This window comes from Rhododendron vialii, chromosome 13a (assembly GCF_030253575.1).
Source record: "Rhododendron vialii isolate Sample 1 chromosome 13a, ASM3025357v1".
NCBI lineage: Eukaryota > Viridiplantae > Streptophyta > Magnoliopsida > Ericales > Ericaceae > Rhododendron > Rhododendron vialii.
Window position 1 is genome coordinate 21,597,726 of NC_080569.1, and position 17,531 is coordinate 21,615,256.

The window sequence follows — 17,531 nt, forward strand, 5'->3', positions numbered from 1 at the left end:
AGTAATGATGCAACAAGATTTTATGATCGTTTCCGAATAAACTCCTTTCCTTTCATAGTCTTAGGTTCTTAAAAGTCATGTCATTTATTGGATCAAAAATTAAGATACTTTTGCGCATAATTATTTGATTTTTTTTACACCAATTTAAAGATCTTCATTAGTTCTTTAAATTAGTAAAAAAAAAAAATGATGAAAAGTGCTCTATTTTGTTTTCTGAAAAACAAAAAATATTATGAGACGTAGGGCTTGTTTGGGTACCTTCCTTGTTTAATGTTAACGAATGAGCAAATAAGATGGTCTGCCAATGGTTATTGCTTGTTGCTTATTTGCTTCACCCACAACTACTATAAAATCACTAAACAAATACTAAGTAAATAAGATAGGGATAGCCAAACGTCCATTGTTGAAATATTAGAGCATGTCCAACTCACTTGATAATTTTTTATTTTATTTTATGCATTTTGATTTGAAGAGTCGTGTAGATATAATATCCTCCAGCCTATAACTAGTGAGCATTTTTCTCTAATTTGTCAATCATTTCATTTTGGATATGGTATTTCTCTTCATCATTCAATTTGACATAAAAAGGGTTAATTTTCAAGCTACAAAAAAAAAAAAGGTCTTAAAAATAAACTAATACACAAGTAAAAAAAGATTGTGGGACATTTAGAAAATAGATATGTTTAAAAGATGGGCTAGAGTTGCTCCTAGTTGAATAAACCAAACATACTTCGGCTTATGGTGGGTGTGGAACTATGCCTTCAAATGATTCTAGCCAAACTTTTTAAGTACTTGAGCTCAATTCCTCCAGAATTAAGTGACCTCAAGCTCGTTAGTGTTTATGAAATTCAAGATCGAATCAAACAAATATAAATGAGCCGAATTCGAGTTCAAACTTTAGCTCTCTAAGAAAGATTTGACAGAGTTTTAATTACTACGCCTATGTAAACTAAAATAGAATCTTATAAATCTATATTTTTTGTTTTTGCGAACTTACAAATATTTGTTTTTGGGAACCTGGAACTGAAGGATAGAGACTAATCATTAATTTAGTTGGGTAGGTCCCGCAATATCACGATATTGTACTACTGCACCAATGCAGTACTACTGGAGTACTACCAATACCAATCAACCGAGAAGTTTTTGGGTGTCGGACGGGTACTACACACGTGGTATTCATCGGCAATCTCAACCGTCCAGACATATTTTGGATGGTTCAGATTTATTCTCTATTTGACCCCTCACCCGACCACTCTATCTACTCTTTTTCTCTTTCTAAAATTCAAGACTGTCCAAAACACGTTTGGACGATGTGATACCCGCTCGGCACCCAAAAATTCCTGTGTATTGAGCCTACAATATTTTCAGCAAAAGTACCGCATCTCGCGTGAATTTCCCCATGCTCCTCGAAGGGAAAGGCAAGCTGCTATAGCTACATACATACACATATAGCACGTACATACGGATTATGAACCCCTCTCGGGTTCCAAAAAAATTATTTGAGCCATTCATTTTGTTCAAATTTTTTTTGTTTATCGTCCCTATAGGAATCCAACTCAATCTGATATCGGTAAAGACGTTTACGAAATATCCAACTTTACTTTAGAATTCAGGCTTAAACCAAATTGAATCGAACTAAACTGAACTGAACTATACATTTTGGTCCCAATTGTGGATTAATGGTTCGGAGACCATTTCAAAAATTAGAAAAATTGTAAGATATGATTCGATCAACGGATTTTTGTTTTGGATAATGTATTAGTTTTGTGTAAATCAAAACTTAAGGGGGTAAAGTGTTGCTCTACTCAAATGGGCAAAAAAAGAATACGTGTATACAGAGTAATTTGCTGGCCTAAATGCTTTGATGTTGGAATCTGAAAGTTGGTTGATGTTGGAATCTCAAATTAGGAATTTGGTTGATGCATAATACAAGAATTTGTTGCCGTTTTCCTTTTTTGACTTTTTGGTTGTTGTTTGCTAGTGGAATTTATATATAATCCCTGGATAAAAAACACAATTGAACCGTCACTAACAGACTGGTTCGGAATCGGATCGTAGGATTTTTGGTTCAGACACAGATTCTATTTTCTTAGAATGATTGTGACTTGTGGTTCGGTCCTTGGATTCCTACGAATCTGAACCGTACGCAGCCTAGTAGTACCAACTCCTCTGCGACATCTCTCCCCCCAACAAATGGCCCAAAACTGAACTGGACTGAATGAAAGGGAAACTGGACTAGATCGCAAGGGGGAAGATCTAGTCTAGTTTCACTTTCATTCAGGCCAGTCCAGTTTTAGGCCATTTGTGGGCCCTTTCTTGGGCTATAACAATCATCGGAACCGTTCATTTTTTAAAGCTCACCGAGAACATTTATCACGTCGAAAATCACATTGATTGAATAAGCTGTTATGATTTTTAAATGCACTAAGTTTGTAAAAAAATAAGTATGCAACACTAGATTGCAACCCATGTAACACAATTATATTTAGCTAAATAAATTTCGAAATCATCTTAAATGATATCTGATAGACGTGATTTTTCAAAGTGGTTAATGTTTTGGACAAACTCTAAAAAATGAATAATTTTGATTATTGTTATGGATCCAAAAGAGGTCCACAAATGACCCAAAACTGGACCGGATTGGACGAAAGATAAACTAGACTGGATCTCAGTCCGCATAAAGTCCCTTTTCTCAGTCTCTCAGCCTCTCTCGGCTGAACTCAACTCATAGCCATCAGAGATGAAGAAGCTCTACAGAAAAGGCAAGGTCCACCCATCGCAGCCGCTCATCTCCGACCACCTAACCTTTCTACCGGCCACTATCTTGACTCTCGCGGCCATGCTCTCACCAGTGGACAGAGAAGTATTGGCCTACCTCATCTCCTCCTCCTCCTCCAACTTTTCCGTGAATCAGAACAAAACCCAAAAGACTAACACCACAACAAACACCACTAGTACTGGAGGTAGTGGAAAAGGTGGGGACCACCCGCCGTCGTTCAACTGCAACTGTTTCAGGTGCTACACGAGTTACTGGGTCAGGTGGGACTCGTCGCCGAACCGCCAACTCATTCACGAAATCATCGATGCTTTCGAAGACGGGGTAGCCCAGAGCAAGAGATCAGAGAAGAGTAAGAAAGAGAGGCGTAGGAGGGGGTTTAATGGGTCGGGTCATGAGCCGAATCGGTCCCGGGTGAGTTCAAGCAAGGACGAGTCATGTTTAATGGAGTTGACTAGCGGCAGTGGTGGTGGAGGAGGTGGAGATGAAGTAGAGGAGGGGTCAGTGAGGAAGTTGATGAGTTTTATTGGGGAGAGGTTATGGAGTGTTTGGACCTTGGGGAATTAAAGGAAATATGATGAAGTGAAAAAAAAAGGTTGGTTTATTTCCTTTTTTTTTTTTGGGTTTTAGTTCTCTGTTTTGGGGTATTGATCTTTTCTGCCCCAAGTTCACAGAACAAATCTTTCTTCCATCTTCCTTGGATTTGTAAATTACTCCTTTTAAGTATGGAAAAAAAAAAGGGTACTAATTGAATGGTTACTAGTACTAATTACTTGTCCAAACCTATATAGTATCAACTACTATCAAGTGTTGATTTTCTGCAAACAAATGTGTACGTACATTTATCCAGTTCAAAAGGCTGATGGAATGAAAATAAATATTCTCAACTTTGGCCTCCACATTTTGGGTTAGTAGAGTTAAAGACTAGATACAATCATACAGATGTAAATTATATGTTCTCAATTTATTAACAACAGATTCTGTCAATGTCTGAATTTAGCAGCAGAATTTGCTCTCCAACGGCACCTTTTTTTTTTTTTTTTTTTGCCTTAAAATTTGTTTAGACTCTTAGGTGGACCATATTGTCCCCTTAGTATCTACATGGTTATGATGGTTACTAGTGAAAATTCAGCACTTATGAACACACATAATCGAGCATCTTTCCTTTCTTTTGCCTTTTGTGGAATCAGTAGAAGTGGAAATGGGAGAAGAAGCTCAAGCTCAAAGTAACAAGGCTCGAATAGAATGTACTAAATCCAAAATGACGTGGTTGCATTTGCATCTACGAAACGGTTAGCTCATCATCAAAGAAAAAAAGAAGTTGGATTATTTTAGCTTTGAACGCCTCATATTTGCAAAATTATTCTTTTCAATAGTCAAGTCCATCCTTTTTTTAGAATGTGTTAAGTTGATCAATCCCTATAGTGAGGCTCGCGGAGGACTTTCAATAAGAGGACAAATTAAAAACCTATCTCCATTTTGGATTATTTTAGCTTGAAACGCCTCATATTTGCAAAATTATTCTTTTCAATAGTCAAGTTGAAATATCCGTCCTTTTTTTTTTTAGAATGTGTAAAGTTGATCAATCCCTGTAATGAGGCGCACGGAGGACTTTCAATATGAGGAGAGAAATTACAAACCTACCTCCGTTTTGCCGTAGACCCCATCCTCTCTCTCTCTCTCTCTCTCTCTCTCTCTCTCTCTCTCTCTCTCTCTCTCTCTCTCTCTCTCTCTCTCTCTCCTATTTTGGCAATTACCCAAAATGCAAAGAAGATTGAATTATTTTCCAGTTTCAATGATGAGCAGAAAATGATTCTTGTGAAGAAGTTGTGCCCTTGAAATTTTAGGCTACTTGGAACCATAAGTAAAACTACGCCGGTTTCTTCTCTTTTTTTTTTTTGGTTGATGGTTTTGGATGGTGGTATGGTTTTTTGGATGATGATTGTGGATGGGTAGTATGATAATTGGTTATTATGCATTTGAACATTGTTAAGAAATGGCATTATATATGCAATTAATGTTTGAACTTAGTTCTTCCATCATTTAAATCCAACTGCCTGAGAAAATATGTAATTGTTGAATTTCAATTTTATTACCCAAGAACTTTTTTATTGTCGAGTTTGAATTCTTTTGCGGGATTTTATGAATTCTTTCTGTTATCGATTATGTTAAAATAAGCTAAAAGGGCAATTCACACCAACCAATGACTTCTTGGTTATTCTAAAGATAAGATAATTTGGGGTCAAAATAGTCATTGTAGTGTTTAATTACACTTAGTAAACAATTTGTCCTAAACGAATCATACATGGGATTGGAATAGAAATTGAGGAATAAAACAACAGCGTTGCTGCAGGTACATACAATCATTTATATCCAGTGCGTACATACGCATTTTGGTCCTATCTCGGGTCCTATAAAAAAGATCTAAACCGGCCGCCTGAATTTTAAAGCAAAGTTAGATGTTTTGTAAACATTTTTACCTATATTGTGTTGAGTTTATTTTTTACAAGGACCGTAAATAAACTATTTTGAATAAAATGAGCGGCTCGAATCTTTTTATAGAACCCGAAACGGATCCAAAATGCGTATGTACGCACTCTATGTACATGATTGTATGTACCTGTAGACTTATTGATAAAACAATACCTGGACAAATTAAGTGTCCAAAGTCTTCCACTCTCAGGACTGTTAATTACATGCTTAAATCAAAAGCAGCAGAATTATTAGTATACGGAGTATTTGTTTGAGTAATTTGTGGGCCCTTGTCTTTACTTTTTGTCCATTTTTCTTGGAACAATCTATCTGCAGCTTAGTTTATGCTGGGCCACTAATAAATCTAATGAGTCCTGGCACTGGTACAGATGGGTACCAAACCGAAAATGCACCAACGGCTGCACCGGACATTATCTAGCCACCTGACGGCCTATCCGAGCAGTCCAAAAATTCTATAAAAGAAAAACTGAATGGGTCAACGCGGGAATCAATAGTATCCAATGTGTGTAGAATGCTTGATTTAAACACCTTATTTTTCGTGTATATATATATATATATATATATACACAAAAAATAAGGTGTTTAAATCAAGCATCCTACACACATCGGATGTTGTTGATTCAGGCGTTGGCCCCCTCGTTTTTTTTATAAAAAAAATTGGACGGCTTGGATCGGCCGTCCAGTAGCTGGAGACGGCACGGCGAGACCGTCGATACAGTTTCTCTACGGAAACCGTCGATACCTATAGGATTTCTGCTAATAAAATATGATGCAGAGGGGACAAGCAGCCGAACTCTCGGTAATACTGTGCTCCTCAATGCATAGTATTCTAACTCCATGCCCATTTACACTTTCTTTCTTTCTTTCTCATTTGATAGCTATCTAGCCTCTTTATAAGAGAGAAATGAGAAAGGGGTAACGGTAAAGTAGCATACAAATGTGACATGCTCAAAGGATATCAACCACCACACCAAATACTCGAGCTTTTAGTGAGAATCAAACCCTAACTTTCTATATGGAAAACGTAAGAAAGTGTCGTTGCGCTACAATCCCATTGTCACGGATTCACACTTATTCAACCATTTTTCACACATCAACGTCCACGTGTCACCAGAGGGGTCCCACAAAGACCTTTGATTACGGTATCAATTGCTCTACTTTTAACCAAAAATTATTGGAGCTGGTGATTAAAAAGATACTTCATCCGTCCCAGTTTATTTGTCTCAGTTCTATTCTAACTGGATTAGAAAACTAGTTATATCTTTAAAGTGGTAATGAATTTTATATTCAATATGGATCTTGTTCGATAGATTTCGATTTGTTCTATAATTCAATGTTTTCAAAATCATCTAAAACACGATAAATTATAAGATATAATTAATTGAAATGTGACACAAACTCCTAAAAATGACAAGTAAATTGGGACGGAGAGAGTACTACTTAATACTGTAGTACTTGATTACTGTACTATATGCGCTGGGAATTAGTGCCATCGTAGAAGAATATTTCAGTGATGTAGGTTTCTCTTTTTTGGATGACAATATCTCATAGGTTTCACCTACTCTGTCCCTCGCATGTGCGTAACGAATCATCACATCCGTTTTTACGGTTTACAGCGCATCTCCAGTAGTACGGAGTATTTGACAATAAAGCAGCAAAAAAGTGGAGTGTTAAAGAGTAGTACTCCCTCCGTCCCTTTTTAAATATCCTGCTTCGTAATTCCAACTTATTAAAAAGACATCATCATTATATCTTTCACATCAACTTTTTCCTCCACTTTTCCTACTTACCCATCATCATTACACTTTTACTCACTTACTTTTTAAAAAGAAATCTACTTTTAGGGATAAAATAGACAATACACCAATTTTTACCCACTAACTTTACAAAATGGACACTTATTAAGGGACAGCCCAAAATGAAATACTGGACTCTAAAAAAGGGACGGAGGGAGTATAAAATATTGAAAGTGATTGTGAACGGTGTATGTAGGAGTATAGTTACAGAATGCGTTAAATAGTGCGATCTCGTGTTTTGTCTCATTTTCTCTCTTTCCTCCTTCCTCTTCCACACACACAAAATTACTGTTTGCTCTTGGAGTACCGTTACACTACGTGGTGCTCTAAGTACCTCTACGATCACACATTTACGTGGGGCTCAGGAATAAGTTTATGAACCGCACGTAAATGTATGGTGGTATGGGCCCCTAGCGGTACTCCAATAATACTGAATAATCACTCCTTCCACAAACTTTTCGGGCCTCGTTCCGCTAGTTTTTTTTATATTTTTAAGTTCTTATTTTTTGTTTTACGAGACATGTCATTCTCTCACAATATGTTACTTTTAATTCAAAAAATAAGTAAATAAGTACTTCCTCCGTCCCTATTTAAATGTCCACTACAGTTTTGGTTCATTTTTACCGGCTTATATTTCTCGACGTATATATTACAATGACTATTTCGACCCCAAATTGTCTTTAGGATAACCAAGACAAGAAGTCATTGGTTGTTGTGAATTGCCCTTGTAGTCATTGGTTGATGTGATTCCGTTCCGGTTCGTTATCAATTTTTCTCCTCTTTTTTTGGTTATCTTTTTTGGTGTCCCTTGTGTGGAATTTCTCTCCATTTGCGGGGCTTCTATCACCCTGTATGGGTGTTTTTGGTTGTTTTTTGTAATGCTTCGTCTGTTTGGAGCGATGTGTTTAGTTGAAGTTTGATGTAATTTTTTGCCTAAATTCCCTCCCGTTTGGTTTCTTGATCCTTTATTTAGGGATGAAATTTTCTCTTAATGTATTGTTTCTTGGATTTATAATATTATCTATTATCGTTTTGGGGAAAAAAATACCATAAAGAATTCATAAAATTCTCCCAAAAAATTCAAACTCGACAATATTACATAATGCCATTTTTTAGTTAGCGGAACACGGCATTGTAAGAAATTACTTTTTCGTCGTCGTCAGAACCATTTCTAACACCTCCCATATTTATTTTTTACTTTTTGAGAAATAGTTTTAAAAAAAGAACTTTTTGTCGAAACGGTGAAAATCCCTTTGTAGTACTCCCTCCATCCCTTTTTTAGAGTTCGGTATTCCATTTTGGGTTGTCCCTTAATAAGTGTCCATTTTGTAAAGTTAATGGGTAAAAATTGGTGCATTGTCTATTTTGTCCCTAAAAGTAGATTTCTTTTTGAAAAGTGAGTAGAAGTGTAATGATGATGGGTAAGTAATGAAAGTGAAAGAAAAAATTGATGTGAAAGGTATAATGATGATGTCTTTTTAATAAGTTGGAGTTACGAAACAGGACATTTAAAAAGAGATAGAGGGAGCAATAAATAAATATGCAATAAAGTTCTTTTTTCTTATTATTTCTCAAAAACTACTTTAATCCATATTTTTTTTCTATTTACGGAAATTACTTCCCTTTTTTTACTTCCAAATTTTACCTTTTCCCGTCTCTCTCCCTTTTCTTTTAGAAATTCGACCTCATACCACAGTTTACCACTAATCAATCCCACAACCAACCGCCAAAATCCTAACCCCAATTTCAGAAATTCGAAATTATAGCCTTAATGCCCTCATTTCGAATCCTCAAACCACAAAACTCGGTTTCAAAATCAAAAGCCCTAAAATTACAAATTGGAATCAATGGAAACCAAAACCCTTACCTCGGTTGTAATTCACCACACTGATACCAGACACCACCACCTCCACAACTGTCCAAAAATCACACGAAGAAGATAGGGGACTTTTGGATCACGTAATGGTCCATAATTACTGGACCATTACGTTTGGTACAGGTCCTATTTTAAGAAAATTGTTTTTACCTAATTATCCCTTATTTGTCGAGCCATTTTCTTTGGTGTTCCCACTGTTCCTATCCTATCTCGCCCCACTTGAGAAATTTTTCGGTACCGGGTGGGTACCACGTGGTGTTCGAGTAGCCCATCCGGGTCGTACAAAAGTGTGTTGGACGGCCCAAACTGAAATCCTCTCTCTCCTCTCACCCCACCACTCTCTCTTCTCTTTCTCTCTCCAAATCCGAGCCGTTCAAAATCGAAATGGACGTCCCGAACGCGATGAGCGAGCACCACGTGGTACCCACCGGGCACTGAAAAATTTCTCACCCCACTTTCCCATTCATCATTGTTCAAAACAAGGGAAAAGAAAGGAAAAGGGAAACCGAAATGGTAAGTCCTGTCCCGTCCTCCCGTCGGTTGCTTCCTATTCCAGCGAACGGAAATCCTAGAAGCAAGACCCCATTCCGATTCCGAGTCATCTCTCTCCTCTCTCCAGCCGGAAGCCTTGATATACGGCGAAAACAATTTGACTATTGTTATTAACTTGTAGTTCATCTAATTTAGGCTCGGTTTGGAATTTGGGGATGGAAAGAGAGAATAATGTAGAGGAAAATTAGATAGAAAGTGAAGAAGAAATTAGAGAGAAAATTGAACTATTTTTTGAACTTTTCCTTCTCTTTCTCTAAAAACCAAACAATGGAAAATTCTTTTTAAATTTTTTCCCTTCTTTTCCATTTTTTTCTCCAAGTTTCAAACGATCCTCGAGTTTCAGTTTTCCTTAGTTAACCACCTACAAGTTATGCAATATATTCACTATTCAGTATAATCCGACCGTTATTAGTAAAATTGATCAATAAACAACATTAAAATCTCCACCAACCTTTGGAGGAAATTCTTCTGAGATCATTCCATAGAGCCAATCTATCAGACGTCATAGTACACTAGGCAAAACAAAAGTAGCATTACAGCTTTTAGGCCACAGTTTGATGAACTTGCTAAGTATTTGTTTCTCCGACGGTGAATGAGAGAAATCATGCTTCCAATATATCCAACGACACTGTTATTATTACTACAAGGACCATCAAAATCAACATTGTACGGTACTCCTCCAGATGGTTAATAATACTCTACAAATCTGTGATTCAATCTAACTTGGGTCATATTCACCCACGACACCATGCAATGCCTCCAACCCCTCGACAACAAAGTCCGGTGTCAAACTGTCAACAAGTTGGATAGATCAAGTGGCTGGTCAACACTAGCACTTTGGGAAATATGCTTTCTAGGATATGAAATATGTTTGCTAGGTGAATATCTGACAATATCTGACAAAACACGTTGGGCAAAGTCCCAGATTGTATCCAAGTCTCGAGAGTCCGATAGGGTAATCTAACATAGCAATTTAGGTTACGGACCACCGTCTCATGTATAGGGGATCCTGTGGGTGTATAGTTTGGCCTAGCAATTCGGGCTGAGTTTTGAAGGTGATCCCCTACACCTTGATAAACCCACTCAAACAAAAGCATATTCACGTCTTTGCTCACATTTATTTTCAGAGATTCAAGCTAATTTGGATGTTCCAAGATCTTCTTTCCACAATCTAGCCTATGGGAGTTCTTATGAGAACTAAGTGGAGCTCCCATGAACAACACAACCATTTTTTTTTTTTTTACTTCCATTAGGCAAATTGTTGCCTCTTTAACTTAAACCTCCATTGAGACAAGAATGGAGAAAGGAAGAGGTGGCCGTAAATCAAATGGTGACAAATGGAAGGTAGTTTGGAAAAGAGTGGATCACAAAGCAAACACAATGATAATTCAACAGGATCATATATATACAAATGGTAACATTGATTGCAGGCTTGCAGCATTAACATGTTTGCTAGTCCCAATTCAGTGCAATGCTATGCTGTCTATACAGGAAGATTGTGCTTAGATCAGTAGGATAATTTTTGAACATCGAGTAGAGCTTCTTCTGAATTAGAGAAATGATTCCTATCAAGCCAAACCATCTCGGTATGAAAACACTAGGAAAAACAATCAAGCCCATCAAAGCAAGGAAAGGGAGGCAGCCCCTTGCCACCTCAGTTTACGTTTTAGCTATTGATACACGTATGTGTCTAAGTGTCGGATTCATCTAATTTTATGTTGTCATCTAAAGGACTAGGGGACACGCCAAAACGTCCATATTCCCAAGTATTTTTCTTTTATATTTCTTATATAAATGGTGCCTACAAAATGTTTCAAAGCATTTCTTGCTTAATATAGCAGCTATATACACAATTTATGGCACTTATGGATTATAAAACATGCTTTCTAGGCTGCTGGGTGAATATTTAGTTAAAGGCGTTGGAAACAAGCCCCATAACCATATTTGATGCTCGAGTGTCCGATTGATTTTACTTATGGAAGAGTCTATGTAACATAGCAATTTAGGTTGTGTACCTTTCTCTCGTTAGTAGAAGATTGAGTCAGTGTTCTGTTTGGCTGAGGCTTTCGAGCTGGGAGCAATTTCCTTTGCATGGCTAGGAATGACTTTTTCTGTTCTTCAAGGTATTTCTTTCTGGGCAAGTGGAGAGGTTTTCTACCTATGTTTGGTGTATTGCCGAAAAAAGAACGCTAACTTAACATCACAAACGTGATGGAGAAATAATTCAACACATAACCACTTCCACTCGCGAGAAAGGGCCTCTTCCTACAAAGAGGGCACCCAACATTTTCAGCAAACACCGAACACTAGAAACGCGTCAAGTAAGATAAAGAAAGACAACAGGACATATTATGCTCCACATAACTCGTGAAGTAATAAACAAATAAGAAAAAGATAGTGAGAAAACACACCTCATAGTATATGGAAGAGGACATGGTTGTGACTCTGAATGTCTCCAGATTAGGCGAACTTTCCCACAGGTTAGCTATCCCAGGGAGGACTGATTGGAAGATAGGAGTATCTAGCCTTAAACATTTGCACTTCAATAGGGGAGAGCGCAAACCTTTGGCTTCCATTATTGATAGTACCTAGAAGATGCAGAAGGACAAAAAAAAAATTACGACATTCAAGAAGATCATTCAGCAGATACAACAAGAAGAGTTTGTGCATATACAGACAAAAATACCATGGATTTCATAGCTTAGTTTTCAAACCATGTTTCAATCCTCAACTAGAGTAAGAGTAACCAAGCAGTACTAAGTAAGAGACTCGATAGGGATACCTAAACGGTAAACCTAATAACATGGTTGATCGTAATAAAGAGGCATGCATTCCTCCAATAAAACTCAATGTGCATAAAACCTAATGCAGGATACTGGGGACTTACAGCGTGATCTCATTCTCATTTTCAATACTGGGCAGTTCAATAAACTTCTTAACAGTAAGGTTGGTTCTAGAGTTAGTAATAGGAGAATATACTCCACATAATTGCATGCGAGTTTGCTGAGGGCAAAGGGAGTGATCTCATGTCAGCAGGAGCATGCCATTGCTAGAGGAACAACGCTAACACAAAAACATGAACAAGGCCAGTACTCTGTAGGCTGTTTTTCTCCACTCAAATGGCTCGAAATCCATATCTGGTTGACCGAAATGAGTTGGTTATATTATATAGGGAAAGAAGTATGATATAGCTGACCACTAGAATATTGATCAAGTCAATTACTTACCAAACCTAACAAAGTTGAGCTTCGAGTCCCAATCAATTTGGCTACCTTACTACGTTTTCTCCATTGAGGTCTGCTGAGGAAATATATCCCGTGATATCCAAAAAGCCTAGATCCATTTGAACTATCGCCTCTAAAGTCAAAATTGGTCTATCCCTTAGTGCCATTATTTAACGTAACCATATCACTCCTCCAAACTACTACATTGGCTGAACTACGATAGACGAGCCAAACCACCATAATCTATTATGGGGATAAACATATACACATCTTTCAAGTCGGCTTGGGTACCATATAAACATCTGCTTTTCCACTTTGCTCCAAGACCATGAAAACATTTTGCAGCAGAAGAAAGACAACCAGAAAGGCCAAAAACAAGAAAACCAACATTTTCACAAACTTATGCAAGTTACCAATAGGACTCCTTTGTGTGCACTAATTGTGCTACAAACTAATGTTATATATTACTGCATATATTAACAGAACTATGCACAAACTTTGCTGGCTTGAAATGCAATAGAGGTATTTCTTAGTAAAATAACAACTCAATTCTTGAAATACCTAACAAATATTCCAAGTTTCCAACACAAAGAAATTGAGCACTTCTCCATCAAGGTTTAAACTCAACTAGCAAGCTTAGTCACATTACTCATTTTCTATAAACTATAAAGGAAATGCTACCGTGAACATACAAGAAAGCCTCTGTGTATAGCTCAATTAAACAAGGACAGGACTGTGAAAAGACCAACCTGTATAGCCCAAGTACCTAAAGTAATGTTCTTCACATGAACAAGGCTCTCGAGAAGTCCCCTTAAAAAGTTTTGAATACTTTCATAACCATCCTCGGGGTCAAGGTCACTATCATCTTCACTGTCTTCACCGGGCCTTATCAACTTAAAATTGAGTGTGGCATCAACCAGAGACGATACATACATCAAGCAGCCGACAAGTAGTCCTCCCTAAACATCCTAAAATCTGCAACGACTGAAGATTAGGAGCTGAAATTTCCAACTCAGAGCCGACACGATAACTTTCAAAGCCCCAAATTTCTCTCAAGATCAATTCTTTCAAAGCTGAATGACTAACATGCATACAATCGAAACCATAGAAGCAGTAAATTTCCAAAAACTCCAATACGGGACTACCCGCTAGTATCTTCCGAATCACAGCATCACTCAACTCCACATAGCCAATCGACAATTTAGTTAGCGAATTCCAGGCAACAACTCCTTTGGGCACGACGCTGCACAAACAAAAGCACAACGCCTTGAATGATGGATTTGTAAACAAGCGCTGTGGCAACTCATAACGACATTCGTCATCCATAAAATTATCTATGTCCTCGAACTGAAGGTGAAGCTCCTCCGTCCCCTTCCCTACCGCAAAGCGAGTCCAGAAACTAAGGCTGTGTTCCACAACCCAAATAAGAACTTATTTTTTGTTGAATAAAAAGGCTTGTTCCCCAAAAAATAAGAAGGAGGTGCTTATTTTTTAGAATTTATATAGGAACCAATGGGCGCCGGAGAGGGAAATCGTATCAGCGGCCGCGCCCGGCCTTCTCCGGCCACCGGACGGCCGATCCGAGCCGTCCAAAAATTCTAAAAAAAAAAACCGAGGGGGCCATCGCGGGAATGAACGGCATCCGAGGTGTGTAGGGTGCTTGATCCGAGCACCCCTTTTCCGTGTATATGTGATCATCATATATACACGGAAAAAAGGTGCTTGGATCAAGCACCCTACACACCTCGGATGCCGTTGATTCCCGCAGTAGCCCCCTCGGTTTTTTTTTTAAGAATTTTTGGACGGCTGGGATCGGCCGTCCGATGGTCGGAAACGGCCCGGCGCGGCCGCTGGTACGATTTCCCTCTGCCGGCGCCCATTATCATAGCAACAGTCTTATTTTTTGTATAAGGCAACTTCAAGCTCAAAAATCATGTGTTTACGCAAATAATTTTCCTATCACTATGGATCTTGTTTGATAGATCCCATTGAGATCTTTAATACGATGCAAAAAAAATTGATTTTTTTTTTCATTTACACGATTTTTGAGTTTGAAAATGTGAAAGAAACTTTTTATTTGGATTTTGTGGAATGACCATTCTTATTTTTTATTGAGAAGTGGCAAAATAAGTACTTATTTTTTTAAGAAGGTTTCGGAACGGGGCCTAACATTGGGTTCAAAATCCGGCAAACAAGAATAATCGCAATCAACCCGGAATCTCTTGAGCTTAGAACAGTTGCTAAGAATTAGGGTTTTGTTTACAAAGGTAACAAAGTCAGCAAAGTCATCGTAACAACAGGAACGGAAGTGGAGAGATGGGAGGTAAGTCCATAGGAATTGCCACCGTTTCGACAGTACCTGGGTTTTGATGGCGTCTTCAACCGGTACGAAGGAGAGAAGGTGAGCGAGTACAGAGTCAGGCAACTCAGAGATTCGATCAACGGTGGTGGTTATCTTTCTACAACGCCGTTTCGGAGAGGGTTCATCGGACAAGCGACCGCTGGGTCCATGAACTGGGGTCGAGTCGTTGTCGCTTAGTCGACCGATGTGGTCGGAATCGTGGCTGCGACTGTAGCCGGAGTCGTTGTCATCGCTTTCGACATTGTCGTCGTCGGAATCGTGGCTACGACTACTGTAACCTGAATCACTACCGCTTTCGGTGCTTCGGGTCGACATGGCTTTCAACTTTTCAGCAGAGGAATTTGGAGAACGAGCTTCTCTTCGTTAGCTTCCTTCACTGTACACCTGTTCCGTTTAGGGTTCATAGCAAGGTTTTTGGGTAGCGGAGATCGTTCTTTTTGTCGGAGGAAATTGGATACCGGTAGTTTTTGGGAATTTATGCTCTGTTCGGAACTTGATGCGGAAAGGGAAATGTTAACGTCAAAACTGTTTTTATTGGTGTCAAAATTTTTAGTACACAAAAAATTTGTATTATGTACAATATACAATCTATATAATATGACAGTGTGGTTTTTGAATTCCTAAATTGTCTTCTACTAGTGCATGCCCGTGCCTGAAGGCACAGCGCAACACATTTTGGTCATGCGCTTGGCGATAGGGGAGAGAGCAAGGGAAAGTGATGTGCTGGTCTTGTAATGATCTGATCACATTTTTACCTAGAGAAAGGGATGTGCGGGTCATATAGTGATCTGATCAAACAATACATTTCAAATGAAAGAGGAACAAAATTCACAACAAATAAACTCCAAAATGAAATACTTTTTAAGATACATATATTATCATGGAACAACTTTTAAAATTTTTAAATTCACTTTGCCATATCCTTGGCATGTCCCCCAGTAAAAATATTTAAACCTAATGGATAACTTATGTGGCGTGTCCATACATGCCTCCACGTGTCGCGCATCCTTGTAGTGTCGGAACACAAAGTCTATCCAAAGTCAATGAAAATGGATCGTAAAGAATTAATTCACTCTCCACTATTTTCACAATCTCAAACATGCATTTTAACAAACACAAAGTGGGCATCTTTAAAAGACACATATGTTAACTGAGGACAAAAAATATAAAGGGTAGAAATACAAATAACAAAGTCAACTTAGATAAAAAAAAATTGCCATCTTCATTACATGAAAAACCCATATTTTACCAAGCCTAACTAACGCACAAAATCTTCAAAATCTACCAAGCATAACCAAGCACAAAATCTACCAAGCCAAACTAACCCATCGTGTGGCCATGACATGACCAATATTTTTTGTTAGGTATCCAAAAACTAAACCGTACAATTTGGAAGCAACATCTGCCAACAATTTTCGAAGTTCAAAACCAAACGAAAATCCAAATTGAAAAACTTCATTAGCCATGTATTAGCATAAATCAAACTCCCAATCAAAGGCCGTATATTAGCAAAAATAACACTCCCAATCAAAGGCTGTGTATTAGCAGTGAGAAATCAAATTCCCAATGTCACATAACTTCCACAAATTTCCAATTTCGGAAAACCAAAGTGCGAAATTGAAGATGAGGGGAGTGTTATCGGAGAGGGAGAACCAAATTGATTTCATGGATATGGAGAAGATGCGTACAAAGATTGAGGCGATCAATCTCTAACTGATTGGTGGACGTTGAGCTTTTCTTCGTGCACTGAGGAGTGGGTTTTGCTGAGAGAGAGAGAAAGAGAAAGAGAGAGTATGGGTAACTATGGAGGAAGAGAGGTATTTGGGAGAAGAGGAAACACGATGGAGAAGAGGAAAACGCTTGGTAGATAGGGGTGAGGCTTGGAAATAGGTTGAAATCAATGAGTCAATCCAACAGCTGTAATCTATTGAAAATGCGATTCGACGGTTTCAAAGATGCTTATGTTTGTATGAGTAGATAAAAAACAGCTCTGTTTTATAATATAGATATTTTGGACCCTAAGATCGGTACACATTTTTTCGACGGCTGAGATTACAAGGTAGACGGGCTAACGCTATATTTGGAAATAATGATACAATTATAATTCCTACCTTCTATCTAGCTAGCCGAAAATATGGAAAGGATGATATAATGATTTTGGAAAGTCATCACCTAAACGGTTTAGGCGAAACCTATATGGGTATTTCCACGCGCGGGATTTTGGAAACGGCAATTAGTTGTATATGTATTCCATTGATTGGCCAATGGATTTTGGAAACGGCAATTAGCTGTATATGTATTCCATTGATTTTGGACATGGCAATTTTTTTTTTTTGAAAATTGTCAATTTCATATCAGAGCCGGGAGGCAATACAGATTCCATCAAATGATACAAAAATGAACCAAAACTATCAAGACTTCGACACAAGCACCCCTTGCAGAAGCAAGACCG

The 17,531-nt window shown here is 38.1% G+C and overlaps 2 protein-coding genes and 1 long non-coding RNA gene across 4 annotated transcripts; 2 read left to right on the forward strand and 1 right to left on the reverse strand.

The window, feature by feature from the left end:
* The first annotated feature begins 2,652 nt into the window (after nucleotides 1–2,652).
* LOC131315217 (uncharacterized) lies at nucleotides 2,653–3,548 on the forward strand. The gene has a single exon (XM_058344349.1). It carries the CDS (start codon nucleotides 2,741–2,743, stop codon nucleotides 3,341–3,343), a length of 603 nt encoding a protein of 200 aa, XP_058200332.1. The 5' UTR covers nucleotides 2,653–2,740; the 3' UTR covers nucleotides 3,344–3,548.
* A 3,191-nt stretch (nucleotides 3,549–6,739) lies between these two features.
* Nucleotides 6,740–9,277, forward strand: LOC131315218 (uncharacterized). Its single transcript, XR_009196631.1, has 3 exons — nucleotides 6,740–6,946; nucleotides 7,220–8,320; nucleotides 8,590–9,277. It is a non-coding gene; the product is annotated as an uncharacterized LOC131315218 (long non-coding RNA).
* A 1,561-nt stretch (nucleotides 9,278–10,838) lies between these two features.
* Nucleotides 10,839–15,597, reverse strand: LOC131315219 (putative F-box/LRR-repeat protein At5g02930). Of its 2 annotated transcripts, XM_058344351.1 has the most exons (4): nucleotides 15,077–15,597; nucleotides 13,467–13,960; nucleotides 11,905–12,081; nucleotides 10,839–11,758 (listed from the first exon to the last, which is right to left on the reverse strand). In XM_058344351.1, exons 2-4 carry the CDS (start codon nucleotides 13,650–13,652, stop codon nucleotides 11,648–11,650), a joined length of 474 nt encoding a protein of 157 aa, XP_058200334.1. In that variant the 5' UTR covers nucleotides 13,653–13,960; nucleotides 15,077–15,597; the 3' UTR covers nucleotides 10,839–11,647. The 2 variants fall into 2 exon arrangements, with proteins under 2 accessions (XP_058200334.1, XP_058200333.1); XM_058344350.1 differs by lacking the exon at nucleotides 13,467–13,960 and having other exon boundaries at nucleotides 15,077–15,596.
* Between the last annotated feature and the right edge of the window lie 1,934 nt (nucleotides 15,598–17,531).